Here is an 18,573-nt window from a genome sequence, read left to right as displayed (position 1 = left end):
TAAATCTATGTATTCTACCCTATTCTACCAATATTTTTCGATTTAGGGAGTCTAGTGATCTGTGATTTAGGGATACGTCTCTAAAAATCTTAATTTGCTTGGAACTGAGCTGCAAAGGCAAATTTCCATGGACATACATATTTTTTTTTAAATTTGGGAAAATGTAGCTGCAGGGGGTCCACCGGAACCAGCTACATTTCGTAAGTGGTCTACGTCTATGAAAAAAAATCTTAGATACATAAAAATAGTTTTAGAACCTCTGATCTAGGACTCCAGGACTTTGTCTGTAATAAAGACACAAATAATCTATGGTTTACAAATAAGAATAAAAAACTCAACAACAAGCTCTAAAGGATTATTCTATGGTATATATTATTATATAGGCCTAGTTTGCACCGCACTACCGCACACCGCATTTTGGTCGAGTACGAACAATTTTTGGATTTACCGCCCAAAAATCGTTCGTACTCATAGAGAATACTAAATCTGTACAGCCTCTTATAAAGACAGTATAAAAATATGTACCACAGACCACATCCTCATTCATTCATTCATTCAGTTCATAGACAGACTTATTAATTTTCATGTAGACAGAGAACCATTGTTAAAATCTCCTTGGAGTATGTGTTCTTTGGTTAGAATAGTTTCCCGCCAAATTGTTTAATCAAACACAAACTTCAAAATTTTCTGACAAAACGTCAGTCAAATACAATGTAATAATTTTTCTAAACGCGAAATAAATAGAGACCATTGAAGGAGTAAAGTAAATAGAATTTAAAATTTTCAAAATACCGTCTGCGTGCGTCGTTAATTTACTAAACTAAACTGTCGGAAAATTAATTAGAAAAGCCACAATTCCTTTTTTACAAACCTGAAACCGGGTGAAGATTTGTAAAGCATGGCTTACAAATTATCTGAAGGATCTCTTGAGGTACGGTTGAATATGTTTAGTCTATTTATTGTTATCGTGCTCCACTTTAATGGTTGATGTTTGAATTTAGAAGACACGACAAGACTTGGGACCATTTATTTATTTAATCTGAACCTGCTCAGTAAACACAGCTAAGTAATAATAGTTTATGCTACCATGTTGCAAAATCCGTTCTTAGCGGACGTCTTTTAACTATAAAATACTTCTCTACCTACCTACCTACTTCACCTCTGCATGTTTAGCAGTTCTTGATATTTAGTGATGAGTGACCTTTCGCTATCATATATATTTAGGTAAGTATAATCAAACATTTCAAATGTATATATGTATGTATGTAATGTATGTAGATCAACAATAAAAAAGCCAGACTCACACTAAAAGGTTGTAGGTTCAACCGCAGCCCTTTGACTACTCATACATTCTTGAGACACAAAACGTCGCATCAGTAACTTTCAATGTGATTCAAGAAAAATGGCAGTTTCTAAATATTTTGAAAACTGTTCACAAAAACTAAAGAAATAAGATGGAGTATTTTCTAGGATACCCGTATTAATAAAGAACATGTATCTGCAAAGCTGCTCTAATAGGATCTTACCAAATTTGGCTAGGCAGGGAGAACAACACGAGCGGAGGAGGGGAATGTTAATCAATTGTCAAGGAATTCCTTAACCCTAGTTTTTCTACCATACAATGGACCCGGCACCTGTATGTGAATCCATGGAATTCTAAGATATTTGTTTCTTTATGTTCTCAGATCATAATGAATGGTGGCCTGTATGATAAACCTGTAATGCAAGTTCTGGGAAGTAAGAAAATACAAGGCAGTGGATCTAATGACAGATTCAGGCTACTTGTGTCTGACGGGAAGCATTCCCATAGTTTTGCAATGCTGGCGACACAACTGAATGAGTTATTGATCAGTGGAGAACTGTCTGACTATTCAGTGGTACAGATTAACAAGTTTGTCACTTCAGTTTTGAAGAACACTGGTAAAGGAGAAAAGTAAGTGTTATTTATTTAATCATAGAACAGACTATATGCCCTTTGTGTATAAGCAATTCTCCATAATTTTGTTAAATTCCACTTAAAGAGGTTCAAATTTTAAAAATTATAAGCCTACATTTTACTAATATGACATTTTATTCTATTCTATGAGAACAGTTATTTAAACTTCCAAGGTGCATTAGTTCATTAGTATTTATTTTTTATTCAATAAAATTAAAAAAAAAAAACAACCAAAACAGAAACATAAGAAAAAGTAGAAGACAAAGGCAGCCTTATTGCTTAGTAGCAATAGTAGTAGTAGTATATTAAATGTTAGAGAAAAAAGGTCATTACAGATAATACTAAAATTAATTACAGGCGTGTAATGATAGTCCTGGATGTGTCTATCATAGCACCAGGCACAGAAGTTGGCAAGAAGCTTGGCAACCCTCAAAATTGGTCTGAAGATTCTGTCACCACATCAGCACCAGCCCCAACTCCAATGAGACCAACACCACAGGCTGCACCATCACTTGGCAATTCTCTTGGCAACTCATTTGGCAATTCCTTGGCCAAACCTGCTGCGGGGCCAAACTTGGACTCCAGCATGCTTGGATCACAAATGACACATCCCATTGCCAGCCTGAGCCCATATCAAAATAAGTAAGCTGAATATTTTTTTACTTTATGCCTTAAACTAAGCTAAACCTTTTGATTTATTAAATGTTGCTTTGCTATGTATATGTTCCATACCTCAAAAATAAATTACTGACCAAGTGTGAGTCAGATGAAAATTATTGTATCATTATCCATAAAAACAGTAAAAAAAATCACATTTGTTGTATGGGAGCTCCTTTATTTTTTATTTTATTCTGTTTCTTAGTATTTGTTGCTATATTGGCCACAGAAATCTTCTGTGAAAATTTTAACTTTCTAACTATCATGGTTCATGAAATACAATTTGATGTAGACAGTCAGACAAATAGACAGTGGAATCATAGTAATAGGGATCCCATTTTACTCTTTGGGTACCTATACCCTATACATGTCTATCTGCCTGTCTTTGAAATGCCTCGTTGGTTCAATGGTTAGCCTATGAGGTTTTGGATCACAAGGTCTTGGCTTTGAATCCTGGGTTGGGCCATATTTAATTTAAATGATATAAATACTAGCCAACTTCCCGTGGTTTCATCCGCGTAGTTCTCTTTCTCGTGAGAGTAATAAAGCTTATGACAATCAAGTGGTAAAAGAATTTTTACAATTGGTTCAGTGAATCCAGAGATTACCCCCTACAATACCACAAACTTTACCTCTTTATAATATTGGTGTAGATTCATTATATCAATTAAATTGGTCATTTCATTATTGAGCATTTACAAAAGATGTTTTACTTTGTACATAAGATAAAGCTTGAGAAATTCACACAAAAAGAGGAATGCCCACCATACAATAACCTACTTTTTACAATAACTTAGTCCCCGGGAACTCTGTTATACCATATATTGTATAAAAGTATGTGGAGTTGATAATATGATTAAGGATCTGGTTAAATAATTGGCTTAATAAAAGTATGATTCTTAAAGAAAAAAACATTTTTTTTATCACTCTTCTTGCTCAAAAGATTGCCAAAGCAGCGAAGTAATATTATGTTGTATTATTTTTTTCTGTTACCAATAAGCGTAACAAACAGTAAAATGAACAAACATATCATAAGTCTTCAAAAAATGTCGCAATCTCGGGCTGTATTGTCGGCGATCTTTGCTTGTCCCCTTTGAGGACAATTTAAAGATTAATTCAAAGTTTGCACTGTAACAAAGCCGTACATTAATAATTAGTCGTAATTCCATTCACTCGCGTACTCATCTGCACCGCTCAGAATTGACGACATAGTGCTCAGAGTTATTTTCTGATGTAGTAACAGCCTATATCAGAAAATAACTCTGCGTTATTCACGTTGGTTCACTTCACAGGTAAATTTTTTTCAAGGGCTTGTAGTCCATAGGATCCGGTTATGGACATTCCCTTTTCATGATATTATATCGATTTCAGATGGGTCATTAAAGCTCGCGTAATGAACAAGTCAGATATAAGAACATGGAGCAATGCGAGAGGTGAAGGCAAACTGTTTAGTATGGACCTCTGTGACGAGAGCGGGGAAATCAGGGCCACAGCATTCAAAAATGAATGTGACAAGTTCTATGACATGATACAGGTAACTAGTATACTATGTATGTTTCCATTTATAGTATGTGCCAAACTTCGAGTCCGCTATGAACACGATGCGTATGGCGCTTTGCTCGCCAGTGTTTAATTCAAGACCACCTTTGCTAACTTCTGGTTTTACTTGGCTAGCTAACAAAAACAATAGGGGTAGGGCAGATAAGACTACATGCAGTTGTGGTGTCCAGATTTTGAATTTTATGGAATTCCTATGTAAAATCCTATCATAAGTGTGTCATATGTTGTGAACTTGTGGTCACCTTAACTATACGTCAAAAAACCATTTATTCAATCATTCATCATTCAACTAAATAACTTTGACCTTCAACTATCTGATTAAACTAATAGGGTAGTTGTATACTAAATTATATAACAATATTAATATATTAATTAATATAATTATAAACAATATTAATTTCGCTTAGTACATGGCATAAGAGTCTAAAATATACAGACATTAATCAATAAAAGTTAAGGATTTCATAAAAAACTTATCTTGAAAATCATAATTTTTTTCAAATTTTCCAAACGTCAAAAACGCTGTCGTCCACGTTTGTAAGCAATTTATTATAGTGACATGAAACAGTTGAAATATAGACCACCGGCCGATGGGCGTTTTGGCTCATATTGTCAAAAACATATATAAAAACTAAAATTTTTATGAAATGTCTCAAAAAAATATACCATAATGAACTGTTGGAGACCATTAAAAAAGTGTCAAATAGCCTATTGCTGCGATTTTGGCTTGTTGTATTTTAGTTTTCATTGAATGCTTGTGATTAATGAACGGCTTAGGCGTTCTATTAGCTCGCCAAATCAACCAGATGACTGCAACATTATCATGTTACAGGTAGACAAAGTTTACTACATCAGTCGCTGCCAACTGAAGACTGCAAACAAGCAGTTCACGACACTGAAGAATGATTACGAAATGTCATTCACGCCCGACACCGTGGTAGCGGAGTGCATGGAGGACGCCTCAGCGCTCCCCACTGTCAAATACGACTTTGTGCCGATCAGCGACATTGCCAACAAAAACTCTGACTCCATACTTGGTAAGCTGCCAACAAAAACTCTGACTCCATACTTGTTAAGCTGCCAACAAAAACTCTGACTCCATACTTGTTAAGCTGCCAACAAAAACTCTGACTCCATACTTGGTAAGCTGCCAACAAAAACTCTGACTCCATACTTGGTAAGCTGTCAACAAAAACTCTGACTCCATAATTGGTAAGCTGCCAACAAAAACTCTGGACCCCATACTTGGTAAGCTGCAAATGAAAACTGACTCCATACATAAACATTCTAAAGGCCTGTGCAGATATGCACAGGCCTTTAGAATGTTTATGTACAACCACAAAAGGCGTAAGAGATGGGCCGCACATATCAAATTCAATATAAACAATATTAATTTCGCGTAGTACATGGAGTCCGGGTCCGAAATGTATCGATATTAATCTTAATTTAAAAATCATGTATTTTTTTTTTAATTTTCCGAAGGTCAAAAACGCTGCCGTCCATTTTGTGATATCACAATGTTACTTGATGTACTGAACGTCAAAGTAATTGTTAACTCATATTTTTGTAACAGTTGAAATATTGACAATCATGGCCGACAGACGTTTTTTTTGGCTCTTATTGTCAAAAACATATTTAAAAACTATTATGCAATCACCTCTAGAAAAATATATGAAAAAAAAAATCAATCTAGTAGAACGATAATAAACTATTTAACAGCATTTTAAAAGAAGTGTCAACTAGCCTATTGACCATGCCAATGAATTATTTCCAACAGATGTGATCGGAGTATGTAAATTCGCATCCGACGTGCAAGAGCTGACCGCAAAGACCACAGGCAAGTTGCTCAAGAAGAGAGAAGCCACACTGGTTGATCAGTCAGGCGGAGCAGTGAGTATGCATATCATCCTTGGCTGGTGGGAGGCTAGTTAGTTAGTTACCAACATTACTTACGATTTAGCGTTCCGGTACGATGTTGTGGAGAAACGAAAGGGGTGTGGATCCTACGCCTAACAAGTTAGCCCGCTTCCGTCTTAGATTGCATCATCACTTACCATCAGGTGAGATTGCAGTCAAGGGCTAACTTGTAACGAATTTAAAAAAATCTTTTGCTATCATGGATTATTTGTGTATATGGGATGTTCACCCTTGTGAAAATTTCCACATTTTAGTTAACCAATAAGAAAGTTTGAAATTTTCGTAATTTAATCAGCTTAGGACGTTGCCTCATCGATTTGATTTGCGTTGCGTTGCGTCGTCGCAACGGATGATCGCACAAGAGGACGACGCACGTATCCAGTCAGTTTAAACAATGTATACAAAATATATGACATCGTCCTCTGTTATAATGTGGTCTGACGATGACACAACTCTTTAATATGGCTTAAAATATATAGAAACCCCAGTGAAAGCCCAGTGGATGATCGCACAAGCCTTCAATTCGGAGGGCGTATGTTTGAATCCGGCCCTGGGCATGCACCTCCAACTTTTCAGATACGTGTATTTTAAGAAACTAAATATGACGTGTCAAAAATAGTGACGGTAAAACATCTTGAGGAAACCTGCATACCTGAGAATTTTCTTAATTCTCTTCGTGTGTGAAGTATGCCAATCCACACTGGGCCAGCGTGGTGGACTAAGGCCTAACTTCTTACAATGTGAGAGTACACTTGCCGAATATGGGTTGTAAATAATGATGATGATATATAGAAAACGACGTTGCAACGTAACGCAACGCAATGGGGCATCGTTCTTAAAGGTAGCTACTTTGTTTTATACTATTTATGATTAATATATAACAATTACCTATGTCGTTAAACTCGAATAAGTTTCCCTTTTTCCATTTAAACCAAAAGCTTGTATAATATGTAAATTGCTAGTACAGTCTACAGTTTAATTGCAGGGAACAAACCCTACTAAACCTTTGTGTGGTTGTGGAGTTTAGGGTAGTAGGGTTTACAATCCATTATTTAGTAAAGTATAACTTTATTTAGTTCTAATATGATCAATGATCATGTGAATTGAAGCACCCAGATCGAGACACGCGGCTGTGTGTGCAGCTAAATTCAAGCCAAGCGAATGGGTGACACCGACACTATGTTACTTTACACGAACCATTTAAAGGCACTATTGACTTCTTATGTTAACTAGAATATTCTCTTGTCCACAGATTACTCTCACGCTATGGGGGAATGAAGCAGAAAAGTTTGATGCCAGTTCCAACCCAATTGTTTCTGCAAAGGTATAGTACTTTACTGCAGCGGCCAGAAAGAGAGGCATTGATGGACGGACGTGTGAATGTGTCCATCAATGCCTAGTTGCGATCAAGGCTTGTATAGTACTTTTATCAAATAATGCGTGGAAATGAAACTAAGTAGTACAATTCAGAACTTTTATTTGAAAATACAATTATTGAATGTACAATTCTTTACGTGGATTTTCCGGTAATTATGTTGGTTTGAGATAATTCCAACGAGGTTGAAGTTCGTTGCATACTAGTGTCTTAGGCGTGGATTCTGAATTTCAAAGTTTTGATGGTCAGGATAAGATGCTTTCGTTAATTTTACGTCTACATTTAAAATTGAAGTACATTTAACATTTAAATTGGGTTTATTATGAAGCAACAACCACCAGTCAATTGAAGAGATCCAGATTGCTATGAAAGTCATTATAGCAGAACACGGGCAACTGGTGGCAAATGACATGAATGAGAATTATGATGATGATAATGTATCGCTAGGGTGCTCGCGTGGCGGAGTTCAACGGCAGCAAGTCTTTGTCATGCCTCGCGTCCACCATGCTGCGCTGCAACCCCAACGTGCCCGAGGCGCACCGGCTGCGCGGCTGGTACGACAACGGCGGCGCCGGCATGGACACCGTCAACATCTCCGCCAGGTGAGCGCGGTCAGCTGACCCCTCGCGTCCACCATGCTGCGCTGCAACCCCAACGTGCCCGAGGCGCACCGGCTGCGCGGCTGGTACGACAACGGCGGCGCCGGCATGGACACCGTCAACATCTCCGCCAGGTGAGCGCGGTCAGCTGACCCCTCGCGTCCACCATGCTGCGCTGCAACCCCAACGTGCCCGAGGCGCACCGACTGCGCGGCTGGTACGACAACGGCGGCGCCGGCATGGACACCGTCAACATCTCCGCCAGGTGAGCGCGGTCAACTGACCCCTCGCGTCCAGCATGCTGCGCTGCAACCCCAACGTGCCCGAGGCGCACCGGCTGCGCGGCTGGTACGACAACGGCGGCGCCGGCATGGACACCGTCAACATCTCCGCCAGGTGAGCGCGGTCAACTGACCCCTCGCGTCCACCATGCTGCGCTGCAACCCCAACGTGCCCGAGGCGCACCGGCTGCGCGGCTGGTACGACAACGGCGGCGTCGGCATGGACACCGTCAACATCTCCGCCAGGTGAGCGCGGTCAACTGACCTCTCGCGTCCACCATGCTGCGCTGCAACCCCAACGTGCCCGACGCGCACCGGCTGCGCGGCTGGTACGACAACGGCGGCGCCGGCATGGACACCGTCAACATCTCCGCCAGGTGAGCGCGGTCAGCTGACCCCTCGCGTCCACCATGCTGCGCTGCAACCCCAACGTGCCCGAGGCGCACCGGCTGCGCGGCTGGTACGACAACGGCGGCGCCAGCATGGACACCGTCAACATCTCCGCCAAGTGAGCGTGGTCAACTGACCCCCCCCGTCCATCTTTGATCTCTCCAGAAAAGGAGGGGTAAAGAAAGACCTCTTAATATCACATAAGGGATCATTCTCAAACTTTTCCCCCGCTGAATACTTCACCCAATTCATTGGCATGTGGACGCCCCCTAATCTATGTCTAATTTAAAAGAACGTGTCTAATTTATTATGTGTCTATTATGTATCTAATTTAAAAGAACGGAAGGCTGGCTACCTTAAAGGTAGCATTTTGGCGACCGCGACCTGCAACCGCGCGACCCATTGCTTAGCATTTGAATTTATATGGAGAACTAAATAAAGCCCGAGACCGCATCGCGTGACTTTTAGTGCTCAATATAAATTCATACTAAGCAGTGGGTCGCGGTCGCAGATCGCAATCCAAGATCGGAATGCTCAACAGTATGATTGGTCTGACGTTACAATCCACCCCAGGTCGGGCGGCCAGTCGGGCGGCAGCGGCGAGTGGCTGACGTTCAGCGAGGTGGAGGCGCGGCGGCTGGGCGCGGGCGAGAAGGGCGACTACTTCACGCTGGTGGGCGTGCTCACGTTCATGTTCGCCGACAACGCCGTGTACAAGGCGTGCCCGCAGGACCAGTGCAACAAGAAGCTGGTCGACCAGGAGAACGGCCTCTACAGGTGCGAGAAGTGCAACCGGGAGTACCCCAACTACAAGTACAGGCTGTTGCTCGGGGTGAGTGATTTTCTTTTTTTTCTGCCTGCCTGGTCTGCCTTCCGAACCGGTGGTAGAATCTTTACAAATAGTTAACTGACGTATCAAAAGTATATACGTATCAAAAGTATACTGAGCCTACTTGAAATAAATGAATTTTTGGTTTATTTTTTGATTTTTTGATGGTGATATGATGATGATGATGATGATGATGGTGATATGATGATGATGATGATATGATGATGTTGATGATGGTGATATGATGATGATGATGATGATATGATGATGATGGTTATGATGATGATGATATGATGATGTTGATGATGATGATGATGATGAATGTCCAGGCGAACGTGTCGGACCCGACGGGCGACCAGCGCATCACGGCGTTCAACGAGGCGGCGGAAGCGATCCTGGGCCAGCCGGCGGCGGACGTCGGCCGCATGTCGGAGTACGACAAGAGTGCGTACACGCAGCTGTTCGAGGAGGTCAAGTTCAGGACCTACGTGTTCAACTTCCGGACTAAAATGGAGACTTACAGCGTGAGTTGATTAAATATTGTCTAGACCAGTGATTCCCAAAGTGGTCTATATCAATCCCTAGGGGTCTATGACAACCTGCAAGGGGTCTACGTCAGCGAAACAAAATTTTGGGGGTCATTGAAATGAAAATGGGCACACATACACTGATAGTACCTATTTACTTACATCATACTATCTTATAATATCAAAACATATACATTATTTATAAAAGTACCTATGAAGTAAAAAAATTATGTATACATATATGTTCATAAAATTGTGTAAGTTGTAAGATGTTGGTATTCGCTTTGTAGTCACTATAAATTTTGTAAAAACCTGAGAGTCGCAGTCTTCGAGCTTCGCTAAATTCAATTAATAAATGTATAAATTAACATTAGTTTTTAATACTAAACTTCACTACAGTTAGAAATTTACAGGAAATCAATATCAGGTAAGTAGGGGATCTACCTAACACGGAATAACATCGCAAGGGGTCTACGACACAAAAAGTTTGGGGAACTCTGGTCTAAACTTACATTTATTAGACGGCGCGCAGGGGCGCAGTGGTATCATCAATATCAACCCATATTCGGGTCACTGCTGTGCACGAGTCTCCTCTCCGATTGAGAGTGGTTAGGCTAATGCGGATCGTACCGGAATGCTAAATCGTACCGGAACGCTAAATCAATTGGAGGTTCGTCTTTGCCAATAGGGTGGCAACCCACCCACCAGCCAGACCTGGATCAATTAACAAAACTTCAACTGGCCCAGCCGGGGATTGAACCCAAGACCTCCGTCCAGTATATCCACCGCGCATACCATTGAGTCAGTGGATACGACCTCTGCCTCCGATTCTGGAGGGTGTGGGTTCGAATCTGGTCCGGGGTATGCACCTCCAACTTTAATGTTGTGTGCATTTTAAGAAATGAAATATCACGTGTCTCAACCGGTGAAGGAAAAACATCGTGAGGAAACCTGCATACCTGAAAATTTTCTTAATTCTCTGCGTGTGTGAAGTCTGTCAATCCGCATTGAGCCAGCGTGGTGGACTATTCGCCTAACCCCACTCATTCTGAGAGGAGACTCAAGCTCAGCAGTGAGCCAAATATGGTTTGATAATGATGATGATGATGATGATGATGATGATGATGATGATGATGATGATGATGATGATGATGATGATGATGATGATGGTGATGAATGTTTGTTCATCTGTCCCCTCATAACTTCAAAACTATGTAAATTGTTATAGGATGAAGCCAAACTGAAGACCACAGTGATGAGCGCCAAGCCAGTGGACTACAGGGACGCGAACGCCAAACTCGTCAAAAGCATCACTGCACTGAGCGGGATCCAAGTGTAGTTCAAACACTGAGCTATAGTTTGTCGGTCACTAACTGAGGGTAGAAGCAAAATAGGCCAGGACCACAGATAAGACAATTCGAAATTTTGCTACCATTAACTCAGACCAATTATTGTATAGAACCTGCCTCGCTAGATGTTACTTTTCTGTCAAAGTATATGATCAACGATCTAAAACGATTATAAAAACTGTCTCTATATAACCGGTGTTAAATAGTTGTACTCGTGTTCATCGGTTAAAGAGCTCCGTAAAATACCTTTTTGTGTAATTGAATGGTGTAAAAATTGGACAAAACCTTCTAGTTTAGTACAAGATATATACCAAATCTAAGCTCGTTTTTCTTTAAAGTCTAAAAGACTTTAAAGACTAAAAGTCTAAAAGACTTTAAAGACAATTTTTGAAAAACGAAAGCGAAAAAAGTATAACTGTTTATTCGTTCTATCGTCTAATCTACCAAATCTAATCGATTTCAATGACGCTGTAGTAACTGCAAATTTAGCATCTCCGGCTCCTCTACTATTATTCACATGTCTTGTTCTAGTAATTTGACATAAAGTAAATAAATTACAAAACTTACATTTAGACTATTCTACAACCTGAATCAGAAAGTGCTGAAACTTTCCTTTAGTAATACTTCTCATAATATATACCTCATCAATAAATCAATACACTGAAATAAACTTGAACTGTCTGCCTGTCTGTCACATTTTTTTTTCTAACGTGGTTATAGTTATTTATATGTTACTAAAATAAAGTCTTTTGAGTTTTTGTCTGCGTCTGAACAGATTTTAATGGGATTTTCGCGAGTATTTAGACAAGGTTGTTGAGCAAAATATAGACTACTTTTTATTCCAAAATTCCTCTGGGATCGATGGATGATCGAGGACGGCAAAATCCGCGTCAAATCTATCCTGAACGATACTCATATCCTCCTGGAGGATAGATAGGAATAATCTAAACATGAAACTGCTGAAGCTATTTTATTATGAGTATCGAAGTATAACAATAATCCACAGTCCATCCGTCCGTCAGTCCTCGCATATACCTACCAACAAGTACCAACAACATACAACAATAATTAAATAATTAAAAAAACACAAAACAAATATTCCTTTATTATATTCGGTTTTATAATTTAATGCGCAGAGATCTGACGAATTTGGAACAGTTTCTTGAAAAGAATTTGTCTAGTATTTAAATACAAAATACCTGAAAAATAATGTGTAATTTATTTTTTGAAGTGTTACTTTGCTTAAATACTTTTAAACGAACTTTTTTTTATATCTCTGGTTGTTGATAAACTTTATAAGAATTATGATATAATTTTATTGGCAAGGCGAACAAAAATTTATTGTGTTCACATTATGGTTTTTATTTTTCCTTCATATTAAAAATAACTAAATTTTTCCGTAAATCGTGCCAATGTTTAGTAAATATTTTGAGTACATCTAAAAAATTGTAATGTTATTTAAGTTAATAGTTATAAGCCAAAATTGTGATGTATTTTTCCAAAAAAAAATTGTATCAAGGACTGCACAATGTAGTTTTTGTTTTAATAAAAATATCTTTTAACACTCAGTGGTTTTATGGACTGTTAAATATCCCTAAGAAAATATAAAAAATACGAATTCTACTTGGAAGCAAGATATTAAAGGTAATAAGATAATTAGAATCTACCAAAAATATTAAGGAGCATGGGCTGTCAAACTTTTAGTTATTATCATAGAGTTATTCTTGAATCTATGATTAAAATTAAGGTTTGGATTCACAAGTTTTTAGACTACATTATTGGATAACCCAATAACCATGGAATTTCACACAACATAATAAAACGCTATAGCCTGAGACCAATTAAAAGCTGATGCTTTTATTTTCGTCAGTATGCATTTACTTTTTTGACGATTTAAGTTATTCTGTGACAGTACTTCAATAACTTGAGTTGTCAGTTAAATTAAATCTGTGTGTTTTTAAATAAAACCCAAATGCTTTAATTTTTGCGATATGATCCCACTCAGAACTTTTAGTAACTTTTGTTTGTGTTTAAAAGGTAAAATATTAATTTTATATAAGTATAATAAAGTTAGTTATGAAGTTGTTTTAATGTGACTAGCGAGCCAACGAGGCACCTATAATAATTGCAGTGGCGAGAAAAATGTCTAGCAAAGAGCAAAACATATTTGTTTGTAGGTCGGTGATTTCTGTCAAGAGTCAAGGAAATTAAAACTGCAACTCCATTTCTCCAACCTACTCTTAAGAACTTAACAGATCACGTTAGACGTCTCAAGGTACTTTTGTTGAATTTTTTAAGTAAAACTTCTATGCTTGGCATGTGGACTTTATAGATAGGTATGTTAGTGAATACTGAATGAGTTACGAAAATTATATTTGGGCGATGCGTGCTGCCATCTACAAGCATAGTAAAACTACCAGCACATGGTGTTCTAAAGAACTTTGAAACAATCCCTTTTTGTACACTTCAAAAACCTGTTGCGATGCAGTTATGCCTTAGGCCAGGGCCGTATCAATGATACGGGGCCTCCAGACTACAGTGGCCCCTTACGTTTGAAAACAAAAATTAGTAAAACATAGGTAATCCACAATCTCTTTTTAACCCTGGTTAAGCGTGCGCCTAAAAGTTGGTAAGTACTACACAAGTTAAGGCACTGTCATATTTGTTTTAAGCGACCATTTTTGTATCTTTTGTAAGAAACCTTTACCCTTCATTTGGGCCCCCAACTAATTTTGATACACGCTACGCTACTGCCTGAGGCTCATAGATGGCGCTTTAAGTCGCTTTACTTTAGTCGTGTGGTCTAGAGTACCTACCTATCTACGCACCTTACCTGAGGTAAGGTTAATGGGTAGGTAAATTTTTTAGACACTTTTCAGAGACCTATATTAGTTGATCCAGGTCTAACTAATATGAATAGGTATGTTTGCTGCCGCGTCGCTTTCTGACACCAACCGGATGCCGCCACCAAGAGTGTGGCATCGCCTCGACCGACTTCATTACAGCCGAGGCAGAGCCGGGCCCGAGGGAGACTCGGCTTACCGTACAGTTCTTGCAAGACGCCCGGAATATCGGCGGTGGCTTCAACCATTTAATCATAGAAATTACGCGGTAAGAGGGAAAATAACACTTCTTTAATATTTTACCGTCTCCACCGATATTAATATATTATGGAATTTTTCCACCCTTTATGATTATGAAACTATGAGTTGATAATATTTGGAATAAAGCCAGAATTTAAAATATAACTTTCATCTCATTTGCTTGGAAAAGTTACTTTTGCTAGACCATTCAGGTTTTAAGTCGTTTTTAACGCGAAAAGTACCGTTATTCGCTCAGGATTATTTATTTGATCACCTCGCTTTGCTCGTGGTTTAATCTGAAAATTCTTCGCTTGCTCGTATCGTCGTGCCTGCATAACAAATAACTATTTTATATCTTTAGCTAACCTGATGTACATGTCTTTAGGGCGGAATATTCAATCGCAACAGTGTTGGTAGAAGAGCGTACAGTTACAACACCAGGCGCCGTGTAGACGCAAATGATCGACTCCGACATTATCAAGCAAACAGGCAACGCCAGGTATTAAGTCAACGTCGCAGTAAGCGTCGGGTTAGACAACCTTACACGCTACCTTCTACCATTATGCGGGATCTGTGATTATGACAAATATAAGCTTTGATAATTTATTGAAAAAATTATTGCAAATTGTCATCCCACAAAAATAAATACCTACCTCATCAAATTAAAGAAATTTTATTACTAATTCTATTTGTCCAGCACTTAAAAAAATATTTCGTGAACAGGTAAGTAAAATAAAAAAAAAACCTTTATTTACCCAAAACAGGCGCCATTCTCCCTCAGTAAGTTTACATACTGCATTCACAACAGCAGTTTAATTTAATAATACAGTTGTGATTCAACAACATTCGCTCAGGTTTACATTAGGTAAGCATGTCTAAAAAAATAAAACTCATTTTCGCTATGTAAGTAGTTTATTTTAATCTCATTGATATGACTTTAAATTTGGCTAAGGAAATAAAGTTTCTGGTACCATCATTTGGACAATTGCAAAAAATTTTGAAACACATTTTTTTTATCTACAAAGACAAACTGATAAAATTGTATTGCAATATGTCCAAGTGTGTTTTATGGTTCACAAAAATAATTTCTTAAATATCTTACCAACATTAATGCGTACAATGCCAGTCACGGAAACAAGAGCAAAACTCCAGCCCGTCCCACACGTATTGGTTGGAAGGTGGTTGTTGAAGACATAATGTCCGCCACTGACGATCAAGTGATCTCACATGCCTGCAGCGCTAACGGCTTGCACGATATGTCAATCGCGTCCAACACACGATCAGTTTTATCCGAAGTTAGGCCGTTAGCGCTGCAGGCACGTGAGATTACTTGATCGCCAGTGGCTGACATAAGCATTCAAATACATCACAATTTAGCTTACGATTTTATTCGATCCAGCGCAGCCGATATCGCGTGGAAAAGGATGTTTGCAAATGTTTACCCAACTTTACTATTACTATGAGATTCTGCTGTTTGCGCGAGTTTTGTCTGTTATTTTTTGTCAATTCTTGCTATTATTCTAATGCAAGAATTCACAAAACATCGAATAACCACCATACATTTTCCGGTCACGGACAGAATCCGCGTAAACAAGGTGAGAACTTCCATCAAAATCTATTACTAATAAAAAGAAGCTGCACAAAGAGTAAACAAACAAACAACTTCAAGTTAATAAATTCAAAATAAAATAATAAACGATCAAGTCATCTAGAACTTTTTTCGTGATGCAATCACTGAATCTGTTGAAAACCTATTTGGAGTAAATCTATTCAGAATATACAGAGCCACGGTATAAGTTTACAGTTCTTTACATTACACAGCCATTTTAACTTTTAAAAAAATATCATTAATAAACAATTCCATTATTAAATAAACAATTGTGAATATGAGGAAAGATTTGCATATGTTTGTTTACCTTTTATATATCTTCTTTTCTAACAGTTACACTATTGTATTGTTATTTATAATTAAAATAATATTACCAAAAAAATATTGTAATATTGGCAGTGTGTTTTAATGTCGCGGGATGTATTACATTACACATACACACATAAGATGCAATTTTATAATGCTGATTTGTCAACACCAATCTGGGGTATCCGCGATGACGTTACCTGACGTTCGACCAATCACAGAACACTTCTTAAACACGTCCTCTTATTGGTCGAAATTATTATGCAGAGCAACGTTACCGCGGATTCACGGACGTTATGCTTGGAGATGGCGGGTTAACCCGTTTGACACTACTGCAAATTCGAAATTCAAACTATAAAATTTATCGTGTGTTGGAGAAACTATTTTGTTAAATACCCACACGATTGTTGTAGACAATCAGTATAGTACATCCAAATAAAAAAAAAACAGTTATTAAATGTATTACATAATAATTATTATAATGACTAATTATATTGAAACACGTCGTTAATGACAACTATACATACATATTATATTATACCAATGTCCCTTATTATATTAAGGGATGATAAACATTTAGACACTCAGATGAGGTCAACGAAAATAAAATAATATTTTTCATTACGTCGTAAATTCTGCGCTACCAGTTAAAACTCTCTACAATTGTGGACTTTAAAACAAGATTTATTAGGTCTATTTTAGTTAGACAAAGTTCTGGTGTTTGATACTCGAAACCGTTGAGAATGGTAATCCATCTCAAGCGATCAATAATGAAAAACTCCAATTGATAGCATGAATGCTGCAGTCTGGCTAGATATTGGGATATTTATCCGAAAATTGATATTTTTGCGTTAGAGCAAATTAACATAAACTTTCATTAGTTTGACATATTTTGACAAATAATTGTAATATGAGTTCAATACGGATTATTTTAAGCCTTTTCTTAATTGTATTAAGTTAAAACGGCTTCATATAATAGACTCGTATTAAAGGAATCTTTATTACGATTTGCTGTAAAACAGTTACAAATAAGTATTCATTTACATCTGTATATTGTTTATATTATTATTTTTTAACCCAAATAAAATTATATTTTCATTTTTTCTTCTATTTTGTTAATAACCATCATTGACCTCTCTGAGTTAAGTATATTGCAAATATGAAAATGAGATGTGTTTGTCATTGTTTGTACGATTAACTTAAAAACTAGGCCCTTAAATACAATAAAAGTTTACTAAATAAACATTATTTACACAAGATGAAAAAAATATATAATATTGCTACTATTTTTTATAGCATCATGCAATCTGTAACTTTATTTTACAAAATATTTTCATTTTAAAGCCGATCGCAAGTGCGATGCGCAATTAACTCTGCGATATAATATCATATCAATCAGGTGTAATGATACATCAAATCCACCTACTGTTACATTAATTATACTTACCGTTAATATAAATAACAATCAAAAAGAAAACCAGTCGCAAAAAATAAATAGGTACGTGATTCAATTACAGTGCAAAATTAAAGCCAAGATTATATTACTAACACACGATTTAAAAGAAAAAATATCAACAGTTGCCTTATTTAGTAGATTCATCTCTCCAGTACACTTGACCGATCGATTCTCAAACTTTTTAACATTTTATATAAGCAAAAATTAAAACTAATTAATGCAAATGCTTTCACCATTCGCATAAAGCTGTTTAAACTTGATTGGTATAATATAATGGTTTTAAAATTTTCCAAAGAATTTTGTGTTAATATAGAAAATATCATTTTGTATTTAATCTTGTCCCACTTAAGTGGGGTCGGCAAAATATGTTGATCTCTTGAATTCCTTTCTATATTACTAAAATAAAGAAATAACACAAACGTAGGCGAGTATTAATTCAACGTGAAATATAAATCCTCTTTGATGTCAAGAATCATGCAGACTACAAAAAAACACCAATGGCATCTCAAACATAATTAAATTTTTATAATAATATTGTATTAAACTATGACATTTTTATATAATGATTACTAATGCAGTAAGACTAGGAGTAAATAAATGTTGTCTATTACAAATGGTGATTAATTTTTAAAAATGAATTATTAGAACCATGTTTTACCATTTCTTGTGGTCCTCTAAGGTTGATACGATATTAAGTAT

At 37.4% G+C, this 18,573-nt stretch overlaps 2 protein-coding genes across 6 annotated transcripts; both read left to right on the top strand.

Annotated features, from left to right (window-relative positions):
- Positions 1 to 681: 681 nt before the first annotated feature.
- On the top strand, positions 682 to 12,988 carry LOC112046202 (replication protein A 70 kDa DNA-binding subunit). The gene is made up of 11 exons (XM_024082755.2): positions 682 to 931; positions 1,686 to 1,933; positions 2,294 to 2,578; positions 3,965 to 4,127; positions 4,986 to 5,190; positions 5,931 to 6,043; positions 7,323 to 7,394; positions 7,893 to 8,047; positions 9,289 to 9,547; positions 9,874 to 10,068; positions 11,300 to 12,988. The coding sequence occupies exons 1-11, from the start codon at positions 899 to 901 to the stop codon at positions 11,408 to 11,410; spliced, it is 1,839 nt and encodes a 612-aa protein (XP_023938523.1). The 5' UTR covers positions 682 to 898; the 3' UTR covers positions 11,411 to 12,988.
- Positions 12,989 to 13,492: 504 nt separating this feature from the next.
- On the top strand, positions 13,493 to 15,284 carry LOC112046211 (uncharacterized). Of its 5 annotated transcripts, none has more exons than XR_002886851.2 (3): positions 13,493 to 13,695; positions 14,341 to 14,531; positions 14,889 to 15,284. XR_002886851.2 is itself a non-coding variant. In XM_024082773.2 (3 exons), the coding sequence occupies exons 1-3, from the start codon at positions 14,268 to 14,270 to the stop codon at positions 15,078 to 15,080; spliced, it is 387 nt and encodes a 128-aa protein (XP_023938541.2). In that variant the 5' UTR covers positions 14,203 to 14,267; the 3' UTR covers positions 15,081 to 15,284. The 5 variants fall into 5 exon arrangements, 1 of the variants encoding a protein (XP_023938541.2); XR_008251412.1 differs by lacking the exon at positions 13,493 to 13,695 and adding an exon at positions 13,817 to 13,999; XR_008251410.1 differs by lacking the exon at positions 13,493 to 13,695 and adding an exon at positions 13,818 to 14,049.
- Positions 15,285 to 18,573: the final 3,289 nt, after the last annotated feature.

Source organism: Bicyclus anynana, chromosome 14, assembly GCF_947172395.1.
Source record: "Bicyclus anynana chromosome 14, ilBicAnyn1.1, whole genome shotgun sequence".
Lineage (NCBI taxonomy): Eukaryota > Metazoa > Arthropoda > Insecta > Lepidoptera > Nymphalidae > Bicyclus > Bicyclus anynana.
The sequence above is the reverse complement of the archived record's forward strand: the minus strand, read 5'-3'. Positions and strand labels throughout refer to the sequence as shown.